We start from the raw sequence: 24277 nt of genomic DNA, 5'->3' as shown, positions 1-24277 counted from the left end.
GCTGTGAGGTTCTGTCTGTCATTTCCTGCTGGTGAATCACAGGGCGGCTTTGCCTGCCAGGTGAGTCAGTGGGAGCCACCGGGCGTGTGCGCGCCTGCGCACCCGGAGGTTCCCGGAACCGGTGTGAGGAACCCGCACTGCCCCCGCGCAATGCGAGTCACATTTCCTATGGGCCGGTGCCCCAGCCGCATATGGGAGCGTTTTCTAGACTATTTATTCCCCATTCGGTTTTTATATTCAATAGAAATGTGAGATGTTTCCTTCTAGTGTTGTGCGTGCAAAACCCAATTTCAGGACATGGTGTTTGCTCTGAGCTTTCTCTACCCTTCACATGTGATACCAGGTCCTGAGGCCTTTGCTCCCCCAAGGGCCTCCCCCTTCCTCCCACACTTCCTACATCTTTCCAATCACTGTGTCCCCCGAACATCTGCAGCACTCCCTCCCACCCGGCCTGCCTCCACTCCTCCAACCCCACCTCCAGATGGGGGAGCCCCCAGCTGTGCTCAGGGGCCTCTTAGTTGGCACCCCTTGCGGCTTCCACAGCAGAACTGGCCAGCCCCTCCAGCCGCACCCTGTATCTTCCCCTCGTCTCAGCCCACCAAGTGCCCACAGCCAGGCCTCACCTGTCAGGTCCCTGAGCTGTTGGCACCACCCTGCCCACCTGGCCAGTCCTCTCCCAGGACTTGTCCTGACCTCCGTGGGGGGCCATTGCTGCCTCCCAGGGACCCCCTCTGCCCATGTCCGACCCACCAGCACGTGCACTGCCCCTGGTGGTGTCCACCTACCCTTCCAGAGGGTAAAGAGTAGCAGGGAGCTTGACGAACAAGGCTCCGGCCCAGAGCCTATGTTGGGGGTGTTCAGGGGCCCCCAGCAGCCTCCCTCAGTCAGAAGCACTGGGAAGACAGGCCCTGAGGTACAAATGGTGGCTTCTGTAGCTCCCACGAAGGGCGCCTGGTCCCAAGAGAGCAGACGGGAGCCAGTCCCATTGTGGTGGGCAGAACTGAGATGGCCCCAGGATTCCCGCCCTGGTGGACACCCCTGCTAGTCCCTGCCCTCCAGTGGCCTGTGAGCATGATGACGTTCCTGGACAGTGACTGAAGGAAAGGTCTCCCACTGGCCTGGGAAGTGGCAGCTCCATGTTGGGAAGGGGCACAACAGCCACAGATGAGAACTAGGTGCGGGGACACCTAGGCTGCAGGCTGGTGAGGCCCTGGGTGGAGGCGCCGCCCACTGACCAGACTCCTCACCCAGGAAAGTGCCAGATCTTAAGGGCCTATTGTTTGAAGCCACTGCTTCCCCAGCAATGGATTAGGTCATGGTGAAAGGACAGCCCTCCCTCCTCACTGCTCTGTGCATCCCCTCTCCTCCTTCAGGCGGCTGCCCTGCCCTTCCGTCCAGCATGGTGGAGGGGGTGGTGTGTGCTGCTTGCGAGTCAGTGGGGGAACAGTTCAGGTGGGACCTGATGAACATTTACTCTGTTACTAGAGGGGTGTTTGCCTTGCTGACTATTTGCGAGGTACAGCTAGCACTTTTTACACCCAATGTCCTGGCTGACAATGAGGCTGATGGTTCTAAAAAGCAACCTGACCTAGAGGCAGTCTTAGGGGTCTGTGGTGGGGGTAAGACATGCCTCATAGGAGCCTGTAGGGATTGGGGTATGGGGTGAAGCCTCCATAAGCTGGGGCCTTAGGAATTCCGACTCTGCCCTCCCCGTCGTTCTCCAGTACCTTCTCCCTACTGCCCTGAGTGTGGAAACTCCAGACCATGGCACGGTCAAGCAGACTCAGATTTGGGGTCCCAGGGAGGAAACTAATGCAGGGACTCAGCTCCCGCTTCCCACACAAGAACGCAGGATATGTTGAGGCCAAAAAGGAACACCCACAGAGCCATGGATGGGGGAGTCATACCACTATATTCTCGATGGCAGCTGATCGAGACACAAAAGCAAACATCTGCCAGTACCCCAGCAAGGGGTCTTCCTGTACCCCAGTCTTGCTGACAGCCGGGGAAGACACAGGAAGTAGGATCCACACGATCCGCAATCCGCCGTCCACTTCTCTGCCAACCAACCAACCCCCTAGCCTAGCAACGGCAGTTATATTAGTGGCTAATGGCTAACCAGTCCCAGCTGACGGCCATCTACTACCCGAGCCAGCACCTTTCCACATGAAGCTGAGAGCCTGGAAGCTGCTCTCCTGTCTCTGTCCCCACACTCCACCCCTATAGGGTCTCGCCTCACAATCTACGGGACAAGTGTCTTCCGTGAGGGGCCCTGTGTCAGGAACCCAACTCATGAGAAAGTTTCAGTCCGGTTCAATAATGTCCCAGGGGGTGGCCCTCGATGTCCACCTACTTTCTGGGCACAGCCAGGGTTTCTTAGGGCACCGCCAGTCTTTCTGGGCACAGCCAGGGTTCTCAAGGTCCTGTGCTGGAACAATAGTGGCTCACAGCCGAGGTACTTACATATTCTCGATGTCAGCTGGTAGAGACACAGGAAGTAAACATCCGCCTGCACCCCAACAAGGGGTCCTCCTGCACTACAGTCTCGCTGGTGGCTGGGAGAGACACAGGATGTAGGAGCCACACGATCCACAGTCCTCCATCCGCAATAAACTGTCCGCTTCTCTGCCAACCAACCAACAAACCCCCTTGCGTAGCCACGGCAGTTATATTAGTGGCTAATGGCTAACTGGTAACAGCTGATGGCCACCCAGCCACAGCTGATGGCCATCTAATAACCGAGCCAGCACCTTCCCATGTGAGGCCGAGAACCTGGAAACTGCTCTCTGGGACTCTGTCCCCACAGAAGCTCAGGGCATCTGGGGTTTGGAGGGCCGGACTTGGCACCAGCAAGATGGGATCACAGCCCCTCCTTCTGGGTCAGTCCGGTGGGTTAACGTCCTGCTCACAGAGGCCTAGCCTGGGCACGAAGGGAATTGGAGGCACATGTGGGTGCTCATCTGGCTTCAAAATACAACATAATGACAACACAGTTCCCACAAAGATGGCTACCTGGGAAGAGTTGCTTTGGAGGGACTTGAGGGGTTTGTCCACTCCGAGACCCCCATCTTCCACTGAGGACAGTGAGGTGTGGGAGAGGCGGTAAGGGAGGAAAGGCCTCCGGGGTTCCTGCCGGGGCTGGAGCGTGAGGAAACCCAGGACTACCTCGCTGCTGAGTCGGGCCTGTTTGCCTTTTTTTATCACCATTTAAGAAGCTTTAAATTATGGTAAAATACACACAAAATTTACCATGTTAACCATTTCTAAGTGCACAGCTCTGTGGCATGAAGTACATTCACATCGTTAGGCAACCATCACACCATCATCTCCAGAACCTGTTCATCTTCCCAAACTGACACTGTCCCCAGGAAACACTAACTCCCCTTCCGCCTCCCCCAGCCCCTGGCACCACCGTCTACTTTCTGTCTATGAATCTGACTCCGCTAGGGACCTCATATAAGTGGGATCACACAGTATTTGTCCTTTTGTGTCTGGCTTATTTCACTCAGCATAACGTCCTTGAGGTTCATCCATGTAGCATGTATCAGAATTACCTTTTTTTTTTTTTTAAATAAGCACTTCTTTTTTTTTTTAAGGGGAACAGGACTTTATTAGGGAACAGTGTGTACCTCCAGGACTTTTTCCAAGTCAAGTTGTTTTCCTTTCAATCTTAGTTGTGGAGGACACACCTCAGCTCCAGGTCCAGTTGCCGTTTTTCTAGTTGCAGGGGGCGCAGCCCACCATCACTTGCGGGAGTTGAACCGGCAACCTTGTGGTTGAGAGGATGCGCTCCAACCAACTGAGCCATCCGGGAGCTCAGCAACCCCTCAGCTCAAGGTGCCGTGTTCAATCTTAGTTGCAGGGGGCACAGCCTGCCATCCTTTGCGGGAGTCGAGGAGTCGAACCGGCAACCTTGTGGTTGAGAGCCCACTGGCCCATGTGGGAATCGAACTGGCAGCCTTCGGCTTTAGGAGCATGGAGCTCCAACCGCTTGAGCCACCGGGCTGGTCCTCCCTTTCTTTTTTTCTTTTTTTCTTTGTTTATTCTTAATAGCTATTTATTTCATTACAGACTACTCAGCAGCTCATAATCCTATTGTCTGAATTTTTTGTTTTGATAAAAACAATTTAAATATAGTTTATTGAAGTGTAATTTATATACAATGAAATGTATTTGTTACAAATGTGCAGGTCAATGAGTTCTGATAAATGTGTACACCTGTGTAACTGTCGCCACAATCAAGATATAGAACATTTCTACCACCTCTAAAGATTCCCTTGTGTCCCTTCACAATCAAGTTCCCTCATCCACATATACTTTCAGAAAGGAAATCAGTGTTTGCCTGGCCTCTGTTTCTTTTTAAAGCTACCTTTCTGCCTTTTTTAAACATAAGGTTTCATGGAAAGGGACACACATACAGAAAATTTCAATTGTACAAAGAAGCACACGGAGAAAAGTAAGGGACCAAGTCCCTCTCCCCAAAGGCAGCTGCCCCAGGGTCCCCCAGGAGGTGCCTCTACATGGCTTGTCTTCCAGTTGGGACAGGACAGAGGCCTGCACCTCCATCTGCCTTGTCTGGGATCCCTCCCTCCTGTTCGCACTGGATTGTCTTCGCGAAGGGGGCAGCCCCTGCCCTGTGCTGCCGGGAATATCCCTGTACAGATGCCATCCTGCAAGGTGTGTGTCTGTCATAAATTCCTGGACTCAGAACTCCTGAGTTAAACTGTCCTCCTTGGGGGACCCCAGTCTGCCCTGGCCCAGTGTCTCCAGCCCCCCCCGTTCCCCTGCACAGGTTTCCCTGGAGGGTGGCAGAGGGTCCCCATCCCAGTTTTCCTGCACTGAGGGCATCACCAGTCATGTAGTGCCCAGAGACATAGGCATGGGACTGAATTTGTCACTGGTACCAGTGGAAACTGCTCAGAAATGGGGGACAGCCTGCTGGCTGAGACAGGACAGCCTCCTGCCTCAGCAGCAGTGCTCTAGGCCTTGGTCCCCGCCCCCCACCTTGGGGCTGAGGGCAGGGACCTCAGCATCTCAGCCTCCAGCCCCACTGTCTAGGCTGCTCAGTCACTTCCTGCGGGCCCAGAGTGTGTGACTAGATTAGGGCTTGTTGCTCCAAGACACACCATATCTGATCCCTTTTCCCACCACTGTGCTTTTTTTCTTCCTTGACCCCCACCGCCCCTGGGGGCCCTCCTGTTCCCAGACATGCCCCCTGCCACCATGGCCCACGGATGACTGCACAGGGTCGAGAACCTCCAGTGCAGGGGCTCCCCCAGGGCAGTGAGAGTGGAGGCCTCTCTGGAGCCTGCAGGGGCATGAATGACGGGGAGACGGAGTGCAGGAGAGAGGTGTACCCTCCCCTCTGAGACTCAGTTCTTCATCTGCACAGTGGACCCCCATCTGAGGACAGAAATGTGGAGGGGCCAGAGAAAGGAGGGCTCCCGGGAGGGTGGGCAGAGGATCCTCCGTGCTGGCTGCCTCCCTTGGGCTCAGATATGGTCGTGACCACCCTCCCCGTCATACCTGGGACCCCAAGCTGAGGTGGGGCCAGGAGAGGAACAGAAGGAACTTCCAGAACCAGCCAGATGGACACCTCCCAGAGGAGACTGCAGCCAGGATCCCTTCAGACCCCCAGGGCAGCACATGGTCAGCGTCAGAGGCTCCAGCCAACGAGTGACAGACACCTCCTTGGCCATTCTGAGCAGACCCCAGACTCACAACGTGACTTCCCCTCTCCACACTTCACTTTGCACCTGCCCAGGGGAGCCATGCTGCGGCATGGCTGAGGCAGCAAGAAGGTGGGGCAGCCCCCACAGAAAACCCGGGATACTTGAGTGTATGTGTAGGAGTGTGGGGCTGGTTCACCTGCCCTGACCTCTGACCTGGAAGGCAGGGCTCTCCTCTTGCCTGCCAGAGGCAGGAGGTGGAGGAGGCTTCAGGAAATGCCGAGCTCCTGGTAGGGAATGTGACCTGGAAGGCTGGGCTGTCATGGGAACTGTGACTGGCCAGCAGGAAGTAACCACTTGGACCACAGAGGTTTCCTGAGCTGGACAGGGGCTGGTGGAGGCGCTGCAGCCTAGGACGTCCTTCCCCATTTTACTGACCCAACACTTGGACACCGTGAAGCACCTCTGCCAAAGTGGTGCCAGCCACCAGGCCACCTTAGGTCATCCGTGGGCCGCCCACAGGCTGGCTGGAGGCAGGGGCTGGTTTATCTCACCAGGCCCTGTCTGCTAGCCCTCTCTGCCCTCTGCCTGTGCTCAGGAAGCTGGGGGCAGGGGGTCTAGCAGACGGGAAGCTGGAGGTCAGTCGGCCGCGGCCTAGAGCAGCCGACACCGAGCTCCATCCAACAGCATGTGGATACTCCTGCTGTTGTGTCCTCTGGCCCTGGGGTTCAGCCTGGAGGGTGACGCTCAGACCCCCAGCGACTACGACGAGGGCGGGAGCACAGAAGGTGGAGATGGTGAGTGACTCCAGGTGCTGCCTGGGGCTGTGGGGGCGGGTATCAGAGATGGGCAGGATGCAGGACTGGGGTCCCACCAGCCCAGTCCTGAAGCCAAGGGACTGTGTCAAGCTCTGTCCCAACAGCCTGGAGGTTCCTGATCTGGGACCTGGACTGCAGCCCCTGGGGGCGTCAGTGGGGAGGGCAGCACCATCTCGCTGGAGGTACTGGCTGAAAGGCAGGAAGGGGGGGTGATGCCTGGGTTCTCAGTGCCTCCATCCTCCTTCCCTCCCCCAGATGGCACGCTGGGACCTTGGACCAGGCCCCAGGAAGCGACCCCTTGCCCACCCCTCCCACGCAGCTTCCCTGGCTGGCTCTGCACCAACAACAGCGACACTCTGGAGCTCTGGGACAACTCTCGGGCACTGCTGCTGGGCTGGGTGCCCACAAGGCTGGTGCCCGCACTCTATGGGTTGGTCCTGGTCGTGGGGCTGCCCGCCAACAGCCTAGCACTGTGGATCCTGGCCACGCGGGTGCCTCGGCTGCCTTCTACAGTGCTGCTCATGAACCTGGCAGCTGCCGACCTGCTACTAGCCCTGGCTCTGCCACCCCGCATTGCCTACCACCTGCGGGGCCAGCGCTGGCCCTTCGGCGAGGCCGCCTGCCGCCTGGACATGGCCGCGCTCTATGGCCACATGTACTGCTCTGTGCTGCTCCTGACGGCCATCAGCCTGGACCGCTACCTGGCTCTGGTGCACCCACTGCGGGCCCGCGCCCTGCGAGGCCAGAGCCTGGCCACTGGGCTCTGCGCTGCAGCCTGGCTGGTGGCAATCACCCTCGTGCTGCCCCTGGGGCTGCAGCAGCAAACCTTCCGGCTGTCACACTCGGACCACGTGGTCTGCCATGACGTGCTGCCCGTGGGCACCCAGGCCTCCCACTGGCGCCCCGCCTTCATCTGCCTGGCTGTGTTCGGCTGCCTCCTGCCTCTGCTGGCCATGCTGTTCTGCTACGGGGCCATTCTGCATGCGCTGGCGGCTAGTGGCCGGCGCTACAGCCACGCGCTAAGGCTGACCTCACTGGTACTCGCCTCGGCCGTGGCTTTCTTCATGCCCAGCAACGTGCTGCTTCTGCTGCACTACTCAGACCCAGACCTGGACACCTGGGGGCACCTGTACGCCGCCTACGTGCCCAGCCTGGCACTCAGCACCCTCAACAGCTGCGTGGACCCCTTCGTCTACTACTACGTATCAGCCGAGTTCAGGGACAAAGTGCGGGAAGAGGTGCTGCGCCGGGTACAGGGAGCCGCCACGACCTCCAGAGAGAGGGGCAGCCCGGGCACAGGCACCCGGTCCTCGTCGCTTGTGACCGCCCCTCAGGAGGCAGGGCACCAGAGAGGGGTGGTACTGGGTTAACTAGGGTGCCCCCCAAGTTCATGTCCACCAGGAACCTCTAATGAGCTTGAATATAGGGTCTTTGCAGGTGTAATGAGGATGAGGTCATATTGGGCTATGAACCCCTCATGATTGATGCCCTTATAAGAAGACACCGAGATACACAGAGAAGGACACGACTACGGAGGCAGCGAGCAGGGTGATTGGGCCACAGGCCAAGAACACAGAGGGCTGCTGGGAGCCACCGGAAACCAGAGAACATCCTCCGAGGGACTCTCCCGCAGGCTCTGCAGGAGCCAGCCCTGCCCACAGCCTCTCAGCCCAGCCTCCAGAAGTGAGACAATAAATTTCTGTTTTAAGTCACCTGGCTTGTGGTACTTGGTGACAGAAACCCAGGAAACCATGACAGGGATAAATGCAGATTCTCGGGCCCAGCCGCTGTCTCGTGTCCAAGGTGGGGATGAGAGGAGGCTGAAGCCACCCTAGACCAGCTGGAGGTCCCTACCGAGGAAGCTTAGGCCCCCCCACCCCCCCACCCCCGGTGGCTCAAGAGTCTGGGAGCCTCACTGGTGGTCCTTGTTCTCAGAAGCCCAGCTTCTGGCTCCAGGACAGGCTTCAGGGTACAGGGCGTCTCCTGAGCAAGCACTGCGGAGACCCCCACTCTGTTCCCCAAAGCCTTGTGCAACTCATCATTGGGAGCAACAGGGCTTAGTCTCCTGCTATCCCTTGGCTGCAAGATGTCACTTCTTCCCCTTAACCTGACATCTGATTATTCTCATTTGATGTTAACTCCCTTCCCCCAGAACCTGGTAGGAGGGGAACTGGAGAAGGAACAATATGGGCAGGGGGCAGGGGGCAGCTTCAGCCCTGTGACCCCCACCCCTAGCGGTTTACAGCCTCTTCTGCACTGAGTGGGAAGGGCTAACGGCACCATGTGGGTAAAGGCACTCGCCACTCTCCCCCTCCACTCCAGAGAGCGGCACAGTATGTCAGGAACCACTGATGCATCAACTATGGGGGTCAGCAAGCCCCCCAAGGCAGAGGGGAGTGGGGGCCATTCCTGGACTCCCCGTTGGGGCTATGTCTCTGGTCTGGGAAAGAATGAGCTGGCGAGCAGGCAGCTCCGGGACACACACACACACACACACACACACACACACACACACACGGAAGAGTAAGATCAGCAGTGTATCGACATCGATAGCCTGGTGTGATGATATACCAGAGTTTTCCAAGATGTTACCACTGGGGGAGTCTGGGTAGGGATGCTGGGACCTCTTCTTATTGGTGTAATTTCTTACAAATGTATGGGAATCTGATCATTTTGAGGTGCAGGTGGGCGACATCCGCCTCCCCACCCTACTTTGGAAGACTAGGCTAGGCTATAGCTGGAGGAGCAGAGACCCGGGAGCCAGAGCTTCAGCTTTTGGGGCCGTCACGCCACCCCCCACCCCCAGGCCAAAGCCCATCACTGACTGTGGAAATGAGCTTTTATTACACCAGCGGCCTTTAGTGATTGAGGAATGGGGCCTCAGCCAGTGAACTTCTCTCGTAGACTGGCGAGGAGCAGGAGCACAGGAAATGGCCCATGTTCCCAACAGGGACCCCACGGATTGGGGCAGCCACCTCAGGCATGGACAGGTAGGTCTCTATGCTGCCCCCAGTGGAGGTCTGAAATAAATACCACGAGTGGGTGGGGGTGAGGGAAAGATAGGCAGATGCCCAAAGGATACAAAAATGGAATCAGACCACAGCTGGAGAGGAGCCTGGCAGGGAGGCAGGTCTGAGTATGCAGCTTCAGTGGGTCATGGAGCTGGGGCAACCCACCCCACCCCAAGACTGTGGAGGGGATGGTTCTCCAGGTGGGGAGCCAGGCGACCAGGGGCTCATGGGCAGAGCCCAGACCATAGGAAGATCCAGGTTCATCTGCCCAAGACCTAACATTCAGGCACCTCTGGGACAAGACTGGGGTGGGGGTGGGGTGGGGGTTGAGGTGGGGGTGGGGGTGCAGGACTACAACAATTCAGGGTCAGCAGTCTGGGTGCCCCAAAGGGGAGGATGGGGCTTTGCATTTTGGAGAGAAACAGCTTGTTTTGTTTCAAAGCTGCTGAAGAGGTGATGAACGCAATGTCCTTGATTTGGCCCGAGTCTTGTCCCGTCAGAAATAGCCCTTTGGCTATGAGTTCTTCCCAGAAACGTCCCTTCTCCAGGGAGCAGAAAGTCCAGCTGAGGGAGCTGCTCTGGCCTGCAATGGGGGGTACATCCAGTCCTAGAACGGAGGGTGGAGAGCCTGGAGCTCCAGCTGCAGCTGGGGAGTTTGGGGGGGTGCAAAGGGCCTCCAGCCACCCCCACAAAGGCCTTCCTCCTGTGGAGGTGGGGGCTGGGTCCCCAAGAGGCCCATCATCCATTGGGGAAGGTCAGGTCTCTGTGGTTCTATTTATAGGGCTCATTTGGAGGTGGGAGTTACTTGGGGCAGGGTCCACGAGCCCACCAGGCAGTCCAGGAAGTTCTCCCATCAGTGGCTCCCTCCCAGCAGAATGGTCAGGGACAGGACGCAGCCAAATCACGTCTTGCTCTGCGCGTTAGGAGGAGAAGCCGCTCTGACTGATGGGGAGAGAAGGAGAAAGATGCTGTGGGCTGCTGGGTCTTGGTGGGATGGGCTGAGTGCTCTTCCCTGATGCTGCCGCCACAGGGCTCAGCCCGGCTGCGTTGGCCCATCGAGACTCAAGTAGGGAGCCTGGCTCCTCAGACCCCTGCCCACCCCCACTCGGCCACAGTGAGGGGACAGGGCATTTACTTCTGTGAAGAGCTGAGCGGCTAGTGTGGGACCGCGCCTCAAATTGAGAAACTATCTGGGGACCTCAACCCAACTGTAAAAAGGGAGGAACAATTGATACAGGAAACAACACTATGTATCGATCGAAGGGGACCTCAGCTTAGTAGGCCAATCTCAAAAAGTTACATACTCTACAGTTCCGTGTACATACCAGTATTCCTGAAATGACAAAATTACAAAGGGAGAACAAATGAGCAGTTGTGGAGGGGAAGTGGGGGGATCGAGGGAGTAGCTATACAGCGATCCTTGAAGTGACAGGCTGTTCTGTGTCCTGACTGGGGTGGTGATTACACATATCTACACGGGAGGAAAAATTGCAGACTCAGTTGGAAATAAGCGCACGTGAAAGGGGTAACATAAGCATAAGATGGGTGGATTGGTGTCACGTTGTACTCTAGTTCTGCAAGATGTTACCACTGGGGGCTGAGATCTCTGTTAAATTGCTTGTGAACCTATGATGAGCTCAAATTTAAAAGTTTAATACAAATCGCTCCTCCATAATGAAAACAAAAACAGACCCCTAGGAAGGCACTGGAGAGAGCTGGCAAATACTGGAGGGAGTGGCAACACTTGGGAGTTTAAAGCTGTACATATGACAGCTACAGCATGAGGGATGGGACAGAAAAATAGGGACATGTGGCTTCAAAGGTGAAACAGTTTGGGGCAGCCGGATGGCTCAGTTGGTTAGAGCGTGAGCTCTGAACAACAGGGTTGCAGGTTTGATTCCCACATGGGCCAGTGAGCTGTGCCCTCCACAACTAGATTGAAGATAACAAGCTGCCCCTCTGCCACTGAGCTTCCAGAGGGGTGGCCAGATGGCTCAGGTGGTTAGAGCAGGAACTCTCAACAACAAGGTGGCCAGTTCAATTCCCACACTCACGGGATGGTGGGCTGCGCCCCCTGCAACTAAAGATTGAAAAGGGCAACTGGAGTTGGAGCTGAGCTGTGCCCTCCACAACTAGACTGAAGGACAGCGACTTGACTTGGAGCTGATGGGCCCTGGAGAAACACACTGTTCCCCAATATTCCCCAATAAATATTAAAAAAGAAGAGTGAAACAGTTTTGGCAAAGCAGTACAATATTCACACCAAGTAGACTGGAAAGTTTAAGGAGGTATATTGTGAACGCTAGAGCTCCACTAAAACAAAATAAGGCTAAAACAACACTAACTGAATTAAAATGGAATTCTAAAAAATTTCAATTAATTTAAAAGAGGATGGGAAGGGAAGAACAGGGGACAAAATAAAAATATTGCACCAGTAGCTCCAAACCCAGCCCTATCGATAATTGTATTAAATGCACATGAACTAAACCCAGTGCCTAGTGCAAGATGGCGCACCCCTGGGGCTCTGGGACTTTGGTGGGTGCTGATGGAAAAGCCTTCATACTGGGTTTGCTGAGTGGGGATGAGAACCAGCCTTCGCCACTGGGCTGGTAAGACCCTTGTAAAGGAAGTCAGGGCTTAGAGGACAGAGCCTGAGGCCTGACCGTGCAGCCAGCCCCAAGGACCTGACACATACCTGAGCTAATAAATCAACCAGCTGCTTAAACGTCTTGAGTGGAGTTTGCTGTAATGTACACCAAAGGATTGGCCTCCCCCAGAAACTCTGCCCAGAAGCCCCCTCCCAGCCTCCCCTCACAGGGCTCTCGGTCTGACCACTTCTCTTGGGATAACAAAGATTCTCTCCCTGACCAAACTCTATTCAGGTTCCTCTGGGCTTTTTCAACAAGGTCTCCAGTTTCGGACTTTTGTATTCATCTCAGCACCTGTCTAATTGTAGCAAGAATCCTGCTAAGTCAGTTTAGCCAGAATCCCCACCCTCCATATCTGATCCTTCTCATATCTAATGGGGTTCCTCTTCCCGTCTATTCCCCAGGGGATGATGTCTGATCAATTACCAGGCCTGCCTTCAGCAAGAATACTGTTAAGTCGGTTTAGCCAGAGATCCCCTTACCCCTGATATTTCCTCTTCGTAGTTTTTCACCCACTGACTCCCATCCTGCTCCTTGGCTACAAATCCCCACTTCTTGTATTAGGAGTTGGGTTCAATCTCTCTCTCCATCGCCAGACTCCCTCGACCTATCTTGATAGTTCCACGCCTCCCTTCCAATAAAGTCTTCCTTGCATCATGAATTTTTTCTTTAACAATGGTCCCATGCCAAGTAGGTCTCAGGGCGGGGTCTGTCTTGGGGTTGAGCCTCTGAAGGGGGTCAACCGAGAGCCCTGTGGAGTGAGGCTGGGAGAGGGCTTCTGGACAGACTTTCTGGGGGAGGCCCATCTTTTGGGTGTAAGTTACAGTAAATTCACCTCAGGAGGTTTAAGCAGCAGGTTGATTTATCAGCTCAGGTATGTGTCAGGTCCTTGGGGCTGGCTGCACGGTCAGGCCTCAGGCTGTCCTCTGAGGGCTCCCTCAGCCTCACCCTGCACATACGGGCTAGTCTCTGAGGTGTGTTGGGTGGATTTGAGCAGGGGAGACAGGATCCTCCACCTTGTCCTGGAAACCTGCAGGCTGACCCCTCCATTGTCACTTCAATTCCCTGCCCTGGTTCAGGGCAAGTGGGGGAGGTTGGGGATGGGCCCAGCTCTCACCTGTCTTCGGCCTCCCCCTCCAAGTCCATAGCCTCATGGCCGGCTGCCAGGTGCCCAGGGTCCAGGGGGGCTGGGTCATAGTTGTAGTTGTAAGCAGAGACTGGCGTAGGCGGCTGCTCTGAAAAGAAGGGGGAGTTAGTAGGTCAAGGGCGCTGGAGGGGAAGGCAGAGAGCCCAAAGGGACCAAGGGGAGGAGATGTATGGCCCAGAGCAACAGACAGGAGGCGAGAGGTCATGAGAGGGGGTGAAGGGACACAGAGATCAGAGATGGGGAGATGCAGAAAGGCACAAAATTGGGGTGGGGTGAGATTTAGCAAGACTGAGGAGATGCAGAGACCCAGACACCAAGAAACTGAAATGGGGAGTACAGGAAGCCAAAGGAACAGAGATGGAGACTGGGGGAGAGACACAGGGGCCACTAATAAGAGGGAAAGCTGACGGGAGGTGGAGAGATAGACGGAGCCCTGCCAAGCAGGGGGAGGAGAAACACAAACCCCTTTGTGGGGGAGGGGAGAGAATCCAGAAACTGAGATTCGGGAGGGGCGCTGTAGGGAGAAGAAAAAATAAGTGGGAGGAAAGTTGTAAGGGTGGGGGACACAGAGTGGGGGAAGAGCGGCCCTTGTCACCAGGAACGGAAGCAGGGGCTGCTCAGCCAGGCGGTGACCAGAAGGGAAAAGGGAAAGAAGGGGAAGGGAAGGGAGAGGAAGGGGTGGGGAGGGCAGAGAATAGGAGAGTGATGCCGGACAGTGTAGAGGAGGTGATGGAGGAGGATGTGTGATGGAGAAGATGGGGTAAGGCATTCCAGGGTGAGGTGGCATCTCCGAGGCCGGGCGCGGGTGGGTCCTCACCGAGGTCGCAGTGGCCAGGGGGCGCGGGCTCCAGCCTCTCGCGCCCGCGGCAGGAGGCCTCCTGCAGGCGGCAGGCGTTGGCGTAGACAACACCGTCAGAGCCACACACCGGGTCCTCGTGAGCGCCACAGTCACGTGAGCAGCCGCAGCGCGTGATTGTCGCCCCCTCCTCTGGGGCGGCCGCGGAGCCCCGCTCGCCAGGGGACCAGCCTAGGGGACCGACGAGGCGAAGTTGACAGGGCCCAGAGGATCCCATCCCCCATCAGGGCCTGCATCTCCCGCGGGCCTAGGCCTGAGTGGAGGACAGTCCCTGGGGGCCCGGGACCACCCCCACCCAAGTGCAGTGATGGAGCGCCACCATTACTAGGAGGCCCTGAGCCTTGACCTAGTGTAACCTCTTTCAAATATTCATGTAGTACTTACTAAAGTAAAATTTTTAAATGTTTAAAGTTTAAATTTTAAAAGCAATCTAAGCTCATTTGAAGAAGTTTGGAAAATAAAGGGCCAGAGGGGCTACCTCCCGGCCCCACTCACTCAGCCCTTCACGTCTGCCACTCCCTGAGCTCAGGGGGAGTGCCCCGCTGTCCCCACACCCTCAGGATTGTGGGAGAGGGGCGGCAAAGGTCCTCTGAACCTCTCTTCTACCCTGCCCAGCTCCACCTGCTCGTTCTGACCACCCTGCGCAAAGAACTCGTGCCCCTGACCTGACCAGTGAGGCCACGTGCTCCTGCCTTACCACCCTGTCCCCTCCTCTGCCCCTTCCCCCGCTCAAATCTCAGCTTCAAGCGGATGGCCAACACCCCCACCCCCCACGCCCGCGGGTGGGGTTGGGTGGCCCCTTCCACTCACCGGGGCCCTGTGCGGCGGAGCGCTCCACCTCGTTGCACGCGGGGCCTGTGCACAGCTCCTGCGCGAGCGGGCTGCGCGCGCTGACGTTGTAAAAGCGCGTGGCCTCAAAGGCTGTGGGTGGAGGGGGCCTGGTGAGCATGTGATGGGGTGACAGGGTGAGGGGCCCAGCTGGGGTGCAGGAAGGTGGCGCGGGCCTACCAGGCTCGTAGTAGTCGTACACCGAGACTGGCAGCGCGGATGTCCTCCCGACCACATGCTCTCGGAGCGCCCGGAACCGCACGCATGTCAGGCACTGGCTGGGGATCTGCGGGGCAGCGGGCAGCTCGGGCTGGGCTGGGGCCTCGAAGCCCAGGGCCTGAGCTCCCGCCTCCATGCTCTGCAGCACCGCAAAGCGTCGGTCCAGAACTGGCTTATTTCAGCGTACTCAGGAGGTGTGAAACACAAACCTGGTCCCATTTTCAGTGCTGTGGGTCCTTCCTTCCTACCTGGGAAAAGGTCTCAGCTGGCTGTTCAACCCCCCCATGACTGCAGCAGGGGCCCTCCTTCACGGCGTTTGTGACACTTAGTACATTCACAATGTTGTACAACCATCACCTCTATCTAATTCCAGAACATTCCTATCACCCCAAAGGACACCCTTTCCCCATTAGCACTCACTGCCCACCACCAATCTGCTTTCTGTCCCAACGGATTTACCTGTTCTGGACATTTCATATCAATGAGATCACAGGCTATGTGCTTTTTTGTGTCTGGCCTCTTTCACTGGTCATGATGTTTTTGAGGTTCACCCCAGTTGTAGCGTGTCTCAGTGCTTCACTCCTTTTTGTGTCTGAATACCGTTCCACCCCACCCCCCAAACTTTTTCCACCCCAACCAACTGGCTGGGGCACACTGGGGATTTGCTCAGCCTGGATTTACCTCCCAGTTTCTTTTCATGATACGAGATAGTTGGAAGACCCACACGGGGCCATGACCGCTGGCCCTCACCAACATTGAGTGCCAAGGAGACCTCTGCCACTGCTCCCAGCAGCCAGTACCTCATCAAAGTAGAAGAGAACTCTGCGTCCAGCCACCTCGTACCTCTTCAGCGCCACTTGCTGGTCAAGGAGCAGCTGGCAAGGAAACCAGAGGTCAGGGATCTGCCCAACCCCTCTGCCCTCAATGCTTGCTTCCTCCCCAATCTCTGCGGGGCCCACCCTGGTCAGTGGGAGGTAGGCCTGAGGAAGCTGAGGTCCCAGAGGGTGGGGGGTTTGCCCACTGTCACCAACAAGACCCCATGGCTGAGTCCAGGGGACGGCAGTCAGTGCTCCCCAGGCCGTGCCAGACCCTAGCCCAGAAGAAGGCACCCAAGGCTGGTTACTCCTGTTCTAAGCACCTACCTCCCCTCTGCTCCCTGCAGCCTCCTCCCATCCAGCCCCAACCACAGGCCAGGCCTCCCTGTGGTCCTCCAGGGGCCCAGGTGAGCCCTGTCATGTTCCTGCCTCACCTGTACCACACAACCACCATCCCCTCAGCCTGCCTCCTGCCCCGGAGCCTCTCTGCTACTTTCCTCCTTCCCCTGATGCCCTATCCAGCACCCCAGCACCACCACCCCCAGGACAAATCCAACTTTCCTGCACCACCCTCCCCACACTGTAGATCTCCTCGGGCCCAGGCAAAGCAGCCCCCGCACTTTGTGCACCAGCCGGTCACAAAAGGGGCCATGAGATGAGTCTGACTTGAAGCAAGTCTGCTGAAGCCCTCTTCCACAGCATGGATATAGTCAAGGGGCCCCATGGGAGACTCACCCGTCTGGAGAGCCCCCCCCCTCCCTGCCAGCCCCTCGGCAGGTAGTGAGCTCAAAAGCACCCAGTTTGCCCAGAAAGGAAATAAAAACAACCACTCCATTTTATGAAGGGCTTGGAATTTGCAATTGGTACAGGACCACTAGCCAGAGACCCCAACTGGCCCCTGACAGTCAGCACCTCCTCACCTGCTCCAGGCTCTCCATATCCACGCGGAAGCCCGACAGCAGGGGCACCTCCAGGACAGCCATGTTGGAGGACCCTGCATGCAGCCACCTTCCGATGAGACGAGAAACAGCCCTTGAACTCCAGCCCCCATGGTAGAACTCATGGCCCCTCTACCTCCACCACCCACATGGCTGACGTCCTGCCTTGGGCCTGACTGGTCGGCCATTAGCACACACACGGTTTGCTGTGTCATCAGTCAGCCCATTTCACAGCCAGGACACTGAGGCCTTAACGGAGGGTTCTGGGCCTGACCCAGGTCTATAGACTCTGGGCCGTGTTTTGTCCCAAACCTCACACTATGTCCCCAGCATGGGAGCCCAGGTGACTGGGTGCTCCCCAGTGCTAGCCCTCAGTTTCCCCTTCGGTGACATGGGGTGCGGTAATTGGCCTCTGGGGCCTGTTACATGCCAGGCCCTCCCTGTGCCCGGTGCCAGTGATGGAAGGAAGGCTGACACTCACAGAGGAACCTACAGGCTGTGGGCCCAAGGAGGTGGGGTGGCCAAAGACCCTGGGGTGGGTGGGGAAGGTTTCCTGTGGGGTGAAGCCTAAGCAAGCCATATATGGATGGCACATAGTGGGTTCTTTCTAACACATCTGAGGGAGGACTAAAGATGTCCCCAGCAGGCCTGATGGGACCAGACAGTTGGGGCCAGTCCAGCTGCTTCCTGTTCCCCAGCCCCATTCGACGCTGGCTGAGGGTCAAGTTCCAGGCAGGTGCCTGGAAGGGACGTGGTTACTTTGGGCTCCCAAACTGTCACCAAGGCAATGAACAGCCTCATGGGTAGCAGCATGTGCCACCCTGAGGACCCACTGTGGCCCAGTCCTGGGGCCACCCTTGAGAAACCGAGAGGCTGGAGCTGGTGCGTCACACAGGGGCCAGCAACACCCATCCCTCCCAGCAGACGTGTGCCACCTGTCACTGGGGTCTGCTGCTGCATCCATTCAGAAGTGTTCATTTCCCTCACTCACTTCAAAAACCCTGTCATGTAAGTGACTACAATTGAGCTTTTCTGACTGTGACATAAGAGCCTGACATTAAGTTTTTCATTGTTGAGGCATCTATTTCAGACACTGATCTCAAATGAACTTTTGCCAGCTGCATGACACAGCTACTAGATAAGGAGCCAGGTCGCCCCACCCACGAAGGGCCCCTTTCAGAAAGCCCAGGGTGACCTATGTAACTGACTACGTAAGCGATACCGATTCTCCCTTCCCACATCCTAATTTCCACTCTTACGTTTTAAATTCACCAATAAATAGTAAACCCATGAAATCCTAGACACCCCACCCTTGGACGCCAATAAAGGCAGAGCCCCAGGTCTGTGCTTTCTCTTTTTCTCTCTCCCCACACCTTTGCTGTGTGGCCCCACGCATGCCATGTGCCCTGCGGGACCTGTGAGCAATAACCCTTGATTTTTGTCCCCTGCCAGTTGCAGCTGAGGTGTGCCCATCCTACCATCGCAGTAAGGACCACATGGACCCCTGGAGCCACAGCATCGGAACCTGTTGGGGGAAATGTCTGTGGGGCTCGCCGCAAGTGGCCTGAGTCCAGGTGAGTGGCCCACGCATTCATAGCCCACAATGTGACAACCAATAGGCTAGGACGGACACAAACCCATCCCCAAGCACAGGGCAGATGGCCTTACCTGGTGCATACTTCCAGGGTCACCTGGTACTCTTGGCGGTGCTGGTCAGCTGCAGGGTCATCGTCATCGGCTGAGGAGGCTGGGGCCGGGGGCTGAGGCTGCTCAGCCTCGGGCTCCTGGAGGCTCACGAGCAGCTGGAAGGCTGGCTTGGCCACTGGGTCCGGCACGTTGTAGGTGACGTCAATCTGTGGAGGATGGGAGGACGAGGCTTAGGGGCCCTCTGGGTGGAGGAGGAAGAGGCAGGGTAGGACACGGTGGGGGACAGCCAGAATGATGATGACAGCGGAATCAGGGAGCGTTCAGGGAACTGCTGTTATTCCATTTAGCCTTGAAACAGCGAAGTGGGCCTAGAGCTGACCATCATCCCATTTTACGTATCTCAAGACCAGGTCTAAGCACTGTACTGTCTGGGCTTCCATTTTAGAGATGGGAGGGCCGAGGGTCTCCAGGCAGATTTGCCCTCTCACCACCAGCCAGAGCCTGTGAGGCCTACCTGCCTCAGCCCAGAGCTCAGCTACACCTCAGGACCTGCGGACGGAGGGGATACGGGGAAAGCAGACTGAGGCCAGTCAAATGGATCTTCCTGGGGGAACCCCACACCTAAGGGGACATGGGGTCACCGACCGTGGGCCCTGCCTTGGGCAAGGTGGGGTACATATGGGGGTCTGACAGTCTGTCCTGGGGTCTCTCAGGCACACACATCCACCCCACACAGCCTGGCCTGACACTGAGCTTGGAGCCTCCGCCTGCCTTCCTGGGTTCCATGTTCCAGAGGCCACTGTCCTCTCTCCCCACAGCCTCACCTGCATCAGGCAGCAGCCTTCACCCTTGGCACTCACAAACAGCCCTGTGGGGAGGCTGGGGATCTGGGGAGAGAAGATGCTGTGATTCCCCCATAGTCACTCATGGGCGGGCAGGCCCCCACCCCCAGCCCTGGGAACCGTACCACTGCTGTCTGCAGAACCTTCTGGTTGGCCCTGTGCAGCCCGAAAGTCTCCTGGTAGTCCAGGTTGGTGGAGGCCAGGGACACAGTGAGGTTGACACCGCCAGCATAGGACAAGATGGCATACTCTGCCAAGGCCTGCAGAGCCACGCAGGTGTCCTGGGGACAAAACGGAAGGATGCCCTCAGCCCCAGGACTGGGTTGGCCAGTGGTTCCTCTACACCTGTCCCAGGAAGTCTGGCCCATATCAGGGGCACCATGGACCCTCCCTGGAGGCCAGGAACCCACGAGGCTGGAACAGATTGGATCTCGTGCAGGCCCCGTGGAGCTAAGGCCTCAGACAGAGAGTGGGCATCTCCATGGAGGCAGGGGCTGGGTCCCTGTCCCAGATGCCAGTGCATGTGTCCCTCAGGCCTCCTCTTGGACTCCATGTCCCCAGGGGCTGCATGCAAGGAGCCTTCCTAGGACTTGAGGCACCGGTGGCTTCCTGGCCAGCTCCGAGCCCTGAGCCTGGACTGTACTGACCCTGCCTAGACCCGAGCCCCTCCCTCTGGCCCTGCCCGGCTCGCCTGAGTGGAGGAGAAGCCCCCTAGTGCATTCCGCTGCTGGGACAGCCACTTCACCACAGGCAGGGCAGTGGCCACGTCGCCCAGGAGGGTGTAGGTCAGCAGGGCGTAGGCCGTCATTTCCACCTCGGCAGAGACCACTGCAATGGAAGAGGCAGCTGGGGCCCTGTCAATGCCAGGACCCAAAACCCAGCACCCAAGTCAGGCAGCAGGGGCGGGTCAGGCAGTACCTGCCTGAGACACCCCGTCAGTGAAGCTCAGGAATGTGTCCTTGTCCCCGTCCCGGGAACCTGTCAGGCTCCAGTGTGTGACCCCATCTGTAAGGCCAGGACAGGTCAGGGGCAACACCCTACTCCATGCTCAGTCTGGCATCCCAGGGTGGGCATCAGTGCATGTGGTCTCACGAAGAGACCCCAAGACTGGACCCCAGTGGGAGGAGGGTTCCAGGAGGAGATGGCTGGGACAGGAAGGGCCTTGAGGCTTTGTCTCAGATCTGCAACTACATAAAGCCCAGCCCCTCCCGGACCCCTGGCAGATATTACAGATCCATGACTACCTTCTTGCACCCCTAGCAGACATCACTAATCAATCCATCCTACACACCTGGTAGTCATCACTAATCAATGGCCTCCCTCCTGGCTAAGCCCTGATGTGTCCCCAGGTGTCCCCACTCAGCACCCATGAAGTCACTCCCCATTTGCAAAGGCTCCAAGGATGCTGAGCTCATGCAAGCTGCAAAAGGCCCTCAAACCCAGAAAGAAACGAGCCACCCCCACTCCCCGTCCTGAGCATTTAGTACTGAATAGACACCCTCCTCCAGTTGGTCGGCTTCAGAATTTTACTTTCTAACATTTTTTTTCCTTAAGTAGTGAAAACAACTCTTCAGGTGATGTCTTAAGCAGAAAAGCTGGATGGACGCTCAGCCCCAGTGCAGTTGCTGGGACTATGAGGGGTGGGGGGTGGGGGAAGGGAACACAGTTTGGGGGCATCCAGAGAAGTCACAGCTCAGTAACTGGGGCTCTCCGAACACAGTGGGTAGTCATTTTGTAGTCAGGGAGCCTGACACCCCGACGATGAAAAAGCTTCCTGAAGCTCACCCAGTGCTGGGAGGCAGGGTAGGAGGGAGCCAGGTGCAGACCTCCCCTGCCGCCCAGCAGTCTTGCAGGGATGGTTTCCAGAAAGCCCGGGGGATCCTCTGCTGGGGATCCCTGAGCTCTGTCCACCCTGGCAGGGAGGAGCTCAGTATCCCGTTTCACAAGGGAAGACAGTGATGCTTAGGCTCAAACCACATAATCAGATGAAGCCACTAAGAAATATAATAATGAACGAATAATAGAATAAAGTGAGCAAAAGATTCCTCCTTACTCCATGCATGTGTTCATGAACTGTTTCCTGGGGCTCCAGGTGGATGGGTCCCACACTATGGCTGCTGGGGTGGCAGGCAGGGGACACCTACCCTGCATGATGGCCAGGCTGCGGAGCTTCCGCAGGGCCGCGGGGGCTGCTGGGCTGCGGAGCAGGGTCAGTGTGTAGGCGGTCAGGGCACTGATGTAAGGGTCCGAGGCCAGGGCCATGTTGGACTCCAGGAAATGCTGCGCTCTGGCAATGGCACCCCTCTCCTCCTGTGGGGTGGGGTGGGAAGTGGAGCCCTGGGAGGCCACTCTGCCCCCAGCTCACCCACCACCCACTCACAGCTTCCCCGGTGTGCCTAGGGAGAATACTGGCCCTCGCTCTGCATCCTTCTGGGACTCCCACTGCCTGCAGCCCCAGCTTTCATAACCCTGTCCTCTTTCTTTTATGTGGCTCCAGCTTCTTCCAAATGAAGTCTGAGCATAGCAGACCAACCCAGAAAAGCTCTGGGAAAAACAGGCAGAGCCCTGGACACCCCACTCCATCCTACTTCATCACCAAGCTGGCTTCTAAGACCACTGCTCTCCTCATCCTCCAGACCTCGCCTCAATTGTTGCCTCCTTCAGGAAGTCCACCAACCCTGATCACACTCACCCTCACCCCCATGCGAGCAGCTAGAGGACAGAAAATCCAGTCCATTGTCGAGTAATGGGCTCGGTTCAGGGAAGCTGCCCGATAGTAATGGTTACGTGGAAAAGTGAGTGATCAGAAACGTTAATGAGTTTAGCAGATGGGCGATGGTGTTCGTGTGGGCCTCAGTGGGGCCAAGGAGTTCAGAAGACTGCTTTAGTGTTGAAGACCACAGAAAGAATGCTGTCCCGAAGCGTTCTATCTTTAGACCTGGATGAAGCCTGGGACCCGCCGCAGAGGTATGGTGCCGAGATGTACCATGTACCTCCCGGGGCATGTGCCAGGGATGACATAGCACGTGAACCAGACCCCAGGCCCGGCCCACACACAGCCTGTAGGGGAAACCACCTGCCCAGTGCACCTGTCCGATCTCCCAGGCCCCTGTGCTCACCTCTGAGGCTGCGCCAAGCTCCAGGAGCGCAGCCACCACGTAGGCCGTCAGTGGGACTGTGCCGTGGATCCCTCCCTGCAAGAGGACGCAGGCTTCACCCCGAGCCAGAGGGGACAGCCCCCACTGTACGGGCCCCAGGCAGCATGGGGGGCAGGCAGGGAAGGGCCAAGGTACCGGCAGGAGGCCTGAGGCTGCTCACCTGGATGTCCTTGTTCAGAATCCTGCCCACGGCCGGGAAGGAGCCATCCGCCCGCTGCTGCCTGACGATCCAGCCCTTGGTGGCCGCCAGCTCCCGGGGGTCAATGAAGATGAAGCTGCGGGCCTGGGCAAAGGACTTCAGGACAAAGGCCGTGAGCCTGAAACAGGACCAGGAGGGGCTGGGGGTTCACAAACCGGGTCACCTCCCACGTGCCCTCCGGGAGATGGCAGCATGCTCCCCACATTGTCCCAAGCCTCCACTTCTTTGTCTGTAAGATGGAAGAGTCCCGTCTGCCCTCACAGGGCTGTTGAGAGCACTTGACGGAAGTGTGTGGCACCCAGCTGGCCTGAGGATGGAGCCCAGCCTCCCTGCGTGGACCCTCCCACCCTACCCGCACCCAGGTCTGCTCCTCACGTGGCACTCAAGGCCTTTCTATGAGCCGACCCAGTCCCACCTCCCCCTGCCAGAGGCAGGAGACCTTCCTCGCTGCCCTCCACAGCCTTTCCCCAAGAGCTGCCCAGTCTTGCTGAGAGATCCTAGCTCTTGCCGGGGAACTGGCAGCACGGTACCTAGGACACTTGGACCCTCTGGGGCCCAAGCCAGCCACGGCGATGGATATTCCAGTCCCCAGGCCTGCTCATGGCTTTGAAATGGGCACATGAGGTGATGATCGGAGCAGCTGCAGCCATTCTGCCACCACAAGGGGATAAGCCACCATAGTGATGGAGTCTACAGGAACTGAAGGAAAAATCCAGGGGCCCTGATACACTGTGGGGCTGCCAGACTGGCCAACCCTGAAGCCTCTCTGTGGTGTGAATGGATATTCAGAATTGCTTTCCACCCAGTTTTCTGTTGCTTGCAGCAGAAAAATTCCCACCAACCCACTAGCTTCAGTTACTCCATCCAAGCCCTGGACACATCGCGTTCCTGCTCCCTTCTTCACAGAACGAGATGCCACTTATCTCTGAACACTCAGCCCAGGGGTCTCTCCCCAGAGGAAACCTTCTGGACACCTTCACTCTGGGATGGGTGCCTCTGGGCCCTCAGGACCCCCCACTGGACCCCCGCAACCCTACCTCTGTGTCACTGTTGTCCATTCTTGGCTTCAAGCCACCCCCTGGCTCCCGTCTCCCCAGCCTGCCCTTGCCCCTAAATTGCTCTGTATGCAGCAGCCAGAGGGAAATTACAAACCCTGTGTGAATGGCTGGGACATGGGGGCTAAGACAGAACTCAGCTGCCCGTGTGCTGAGAACTGTGGAATTCCCACATTCTGTTACACAGCTCTCTTGACTTTTCCATTTGTAAAACACAATCAGGGATGAACAAATGGGTACATCTCTATAATGGAACATAGAGAAATGAGCTATCAAGCCGCAATATGACATGGAGGAACCTAAAATGCATATTGCTAAGTGAAAGAAGCCAGTCTGAAAAGGGCATAGACTGTCTGATTCCAATTCTATGACATCCTGGAAAAGGCAGAACTATGGAGACAATCAAAAGATCAGTGGTTGCCAGGGG

At 57.1% G+C, this 24277-nt stretch overlaps 2 protein-coding genes across 10 annotated transcripts in view; one reads left to right on the top strand and one right to left on the bottom strand.

Moving 5' to 3' along the window:
• Positions 1 to 5979: 5979 nt before the first annotated feature.
• F2RL3 (F2R like thrombin or trypsin receptor 3) lies at positions 5980 to 8150 on the top strand. Its single transcript, XM_019736835.2, has 2 exons — positions 5980 to 6466; positions 6743 to 8150. The coding sequence occupies exons 1-2, from the start codon at positions 6358 to 6360 to the stop codon at positions 7855 to 7857; spliced, it is 1224 nt and encodes a 407-aa protein (XP_019592394.1). The 5' UTR covers positions 5980 to 6357; the 3' UTR covers positions 7858 to 8150.
• Positions 8151 to 9308: 1158 nt separating this feature from the next.
• The window catches only part of CPAMD8 (C3 and PZP like alpha-2-macroglobulin domain containing 8), a 65861-nt gene continuing 50892 nt past the window's right edge, over positions 9309 to 24277 (bottom strand). For 2 of the 9 annotated variants that reach the window (XM_074337963.1, XM_074337965.1), the window contains exons 28-42: positions 22757 to 22934; positions 22558 to 22632; positions 21583 to 21748; positions 20357 to 20443; positions 20130 to 20266; positions 19564 to 19719; positions 19421 to 19483; positions 18618 to 18802; positions 16932 to 17019; positions 15997 to 16071; positions 15158 to 15263; positions 14960 to 15070; positions 14111 to 14320; positions 13264 to 13381; positions 9309 to 10440 (exon numbers count right to left, since the gene is read on the bottom strand). In XM_074337963.1, coding sequence (XP_074194064.1) covers positions 10419 to 10440; positions 13264 to 13381; positions 14111 to 14320; positions 14960 to 15070; positions 15158 to 15263; positions 15997 to 16071; positions 16932 to 17019; positions 18618 to 18802; positions 19421 to 19483; positions 19564 to 19719; positions 20130 to 20266; positions 20357 to 20443; positions 21583 to 21748; positions 22558 to 22632; positions 22757 to 22934 — 1777 coding nt within the window. In that variant the 3' untranslated portion in view covers positions 9309 to 10418. The other 7 variants (XM_074337964.1, XM_019736833.2, XR_012498063.1 and 4 more) reach the window with 6 other exon arrangements.

Source organism: Rhinolophus sinicus, linkage group LG07 (assembly GCF_036562045.2).
Source record: "Rhinolophus sinicus isolate RSC01 linkage group LG07, ASM3656204v1, whole genome shotgun sequence".
Taxonomy (NCBI): Eukaryota; Metazoa; Chordata; class Mammalia; order Chiroptera; family Rhinolophidae; genus Rhinolophus; species Rhinolophus sinicus.
This window is presented reverse-complemented; position numbering and strand designations above follow the sequence as displayed.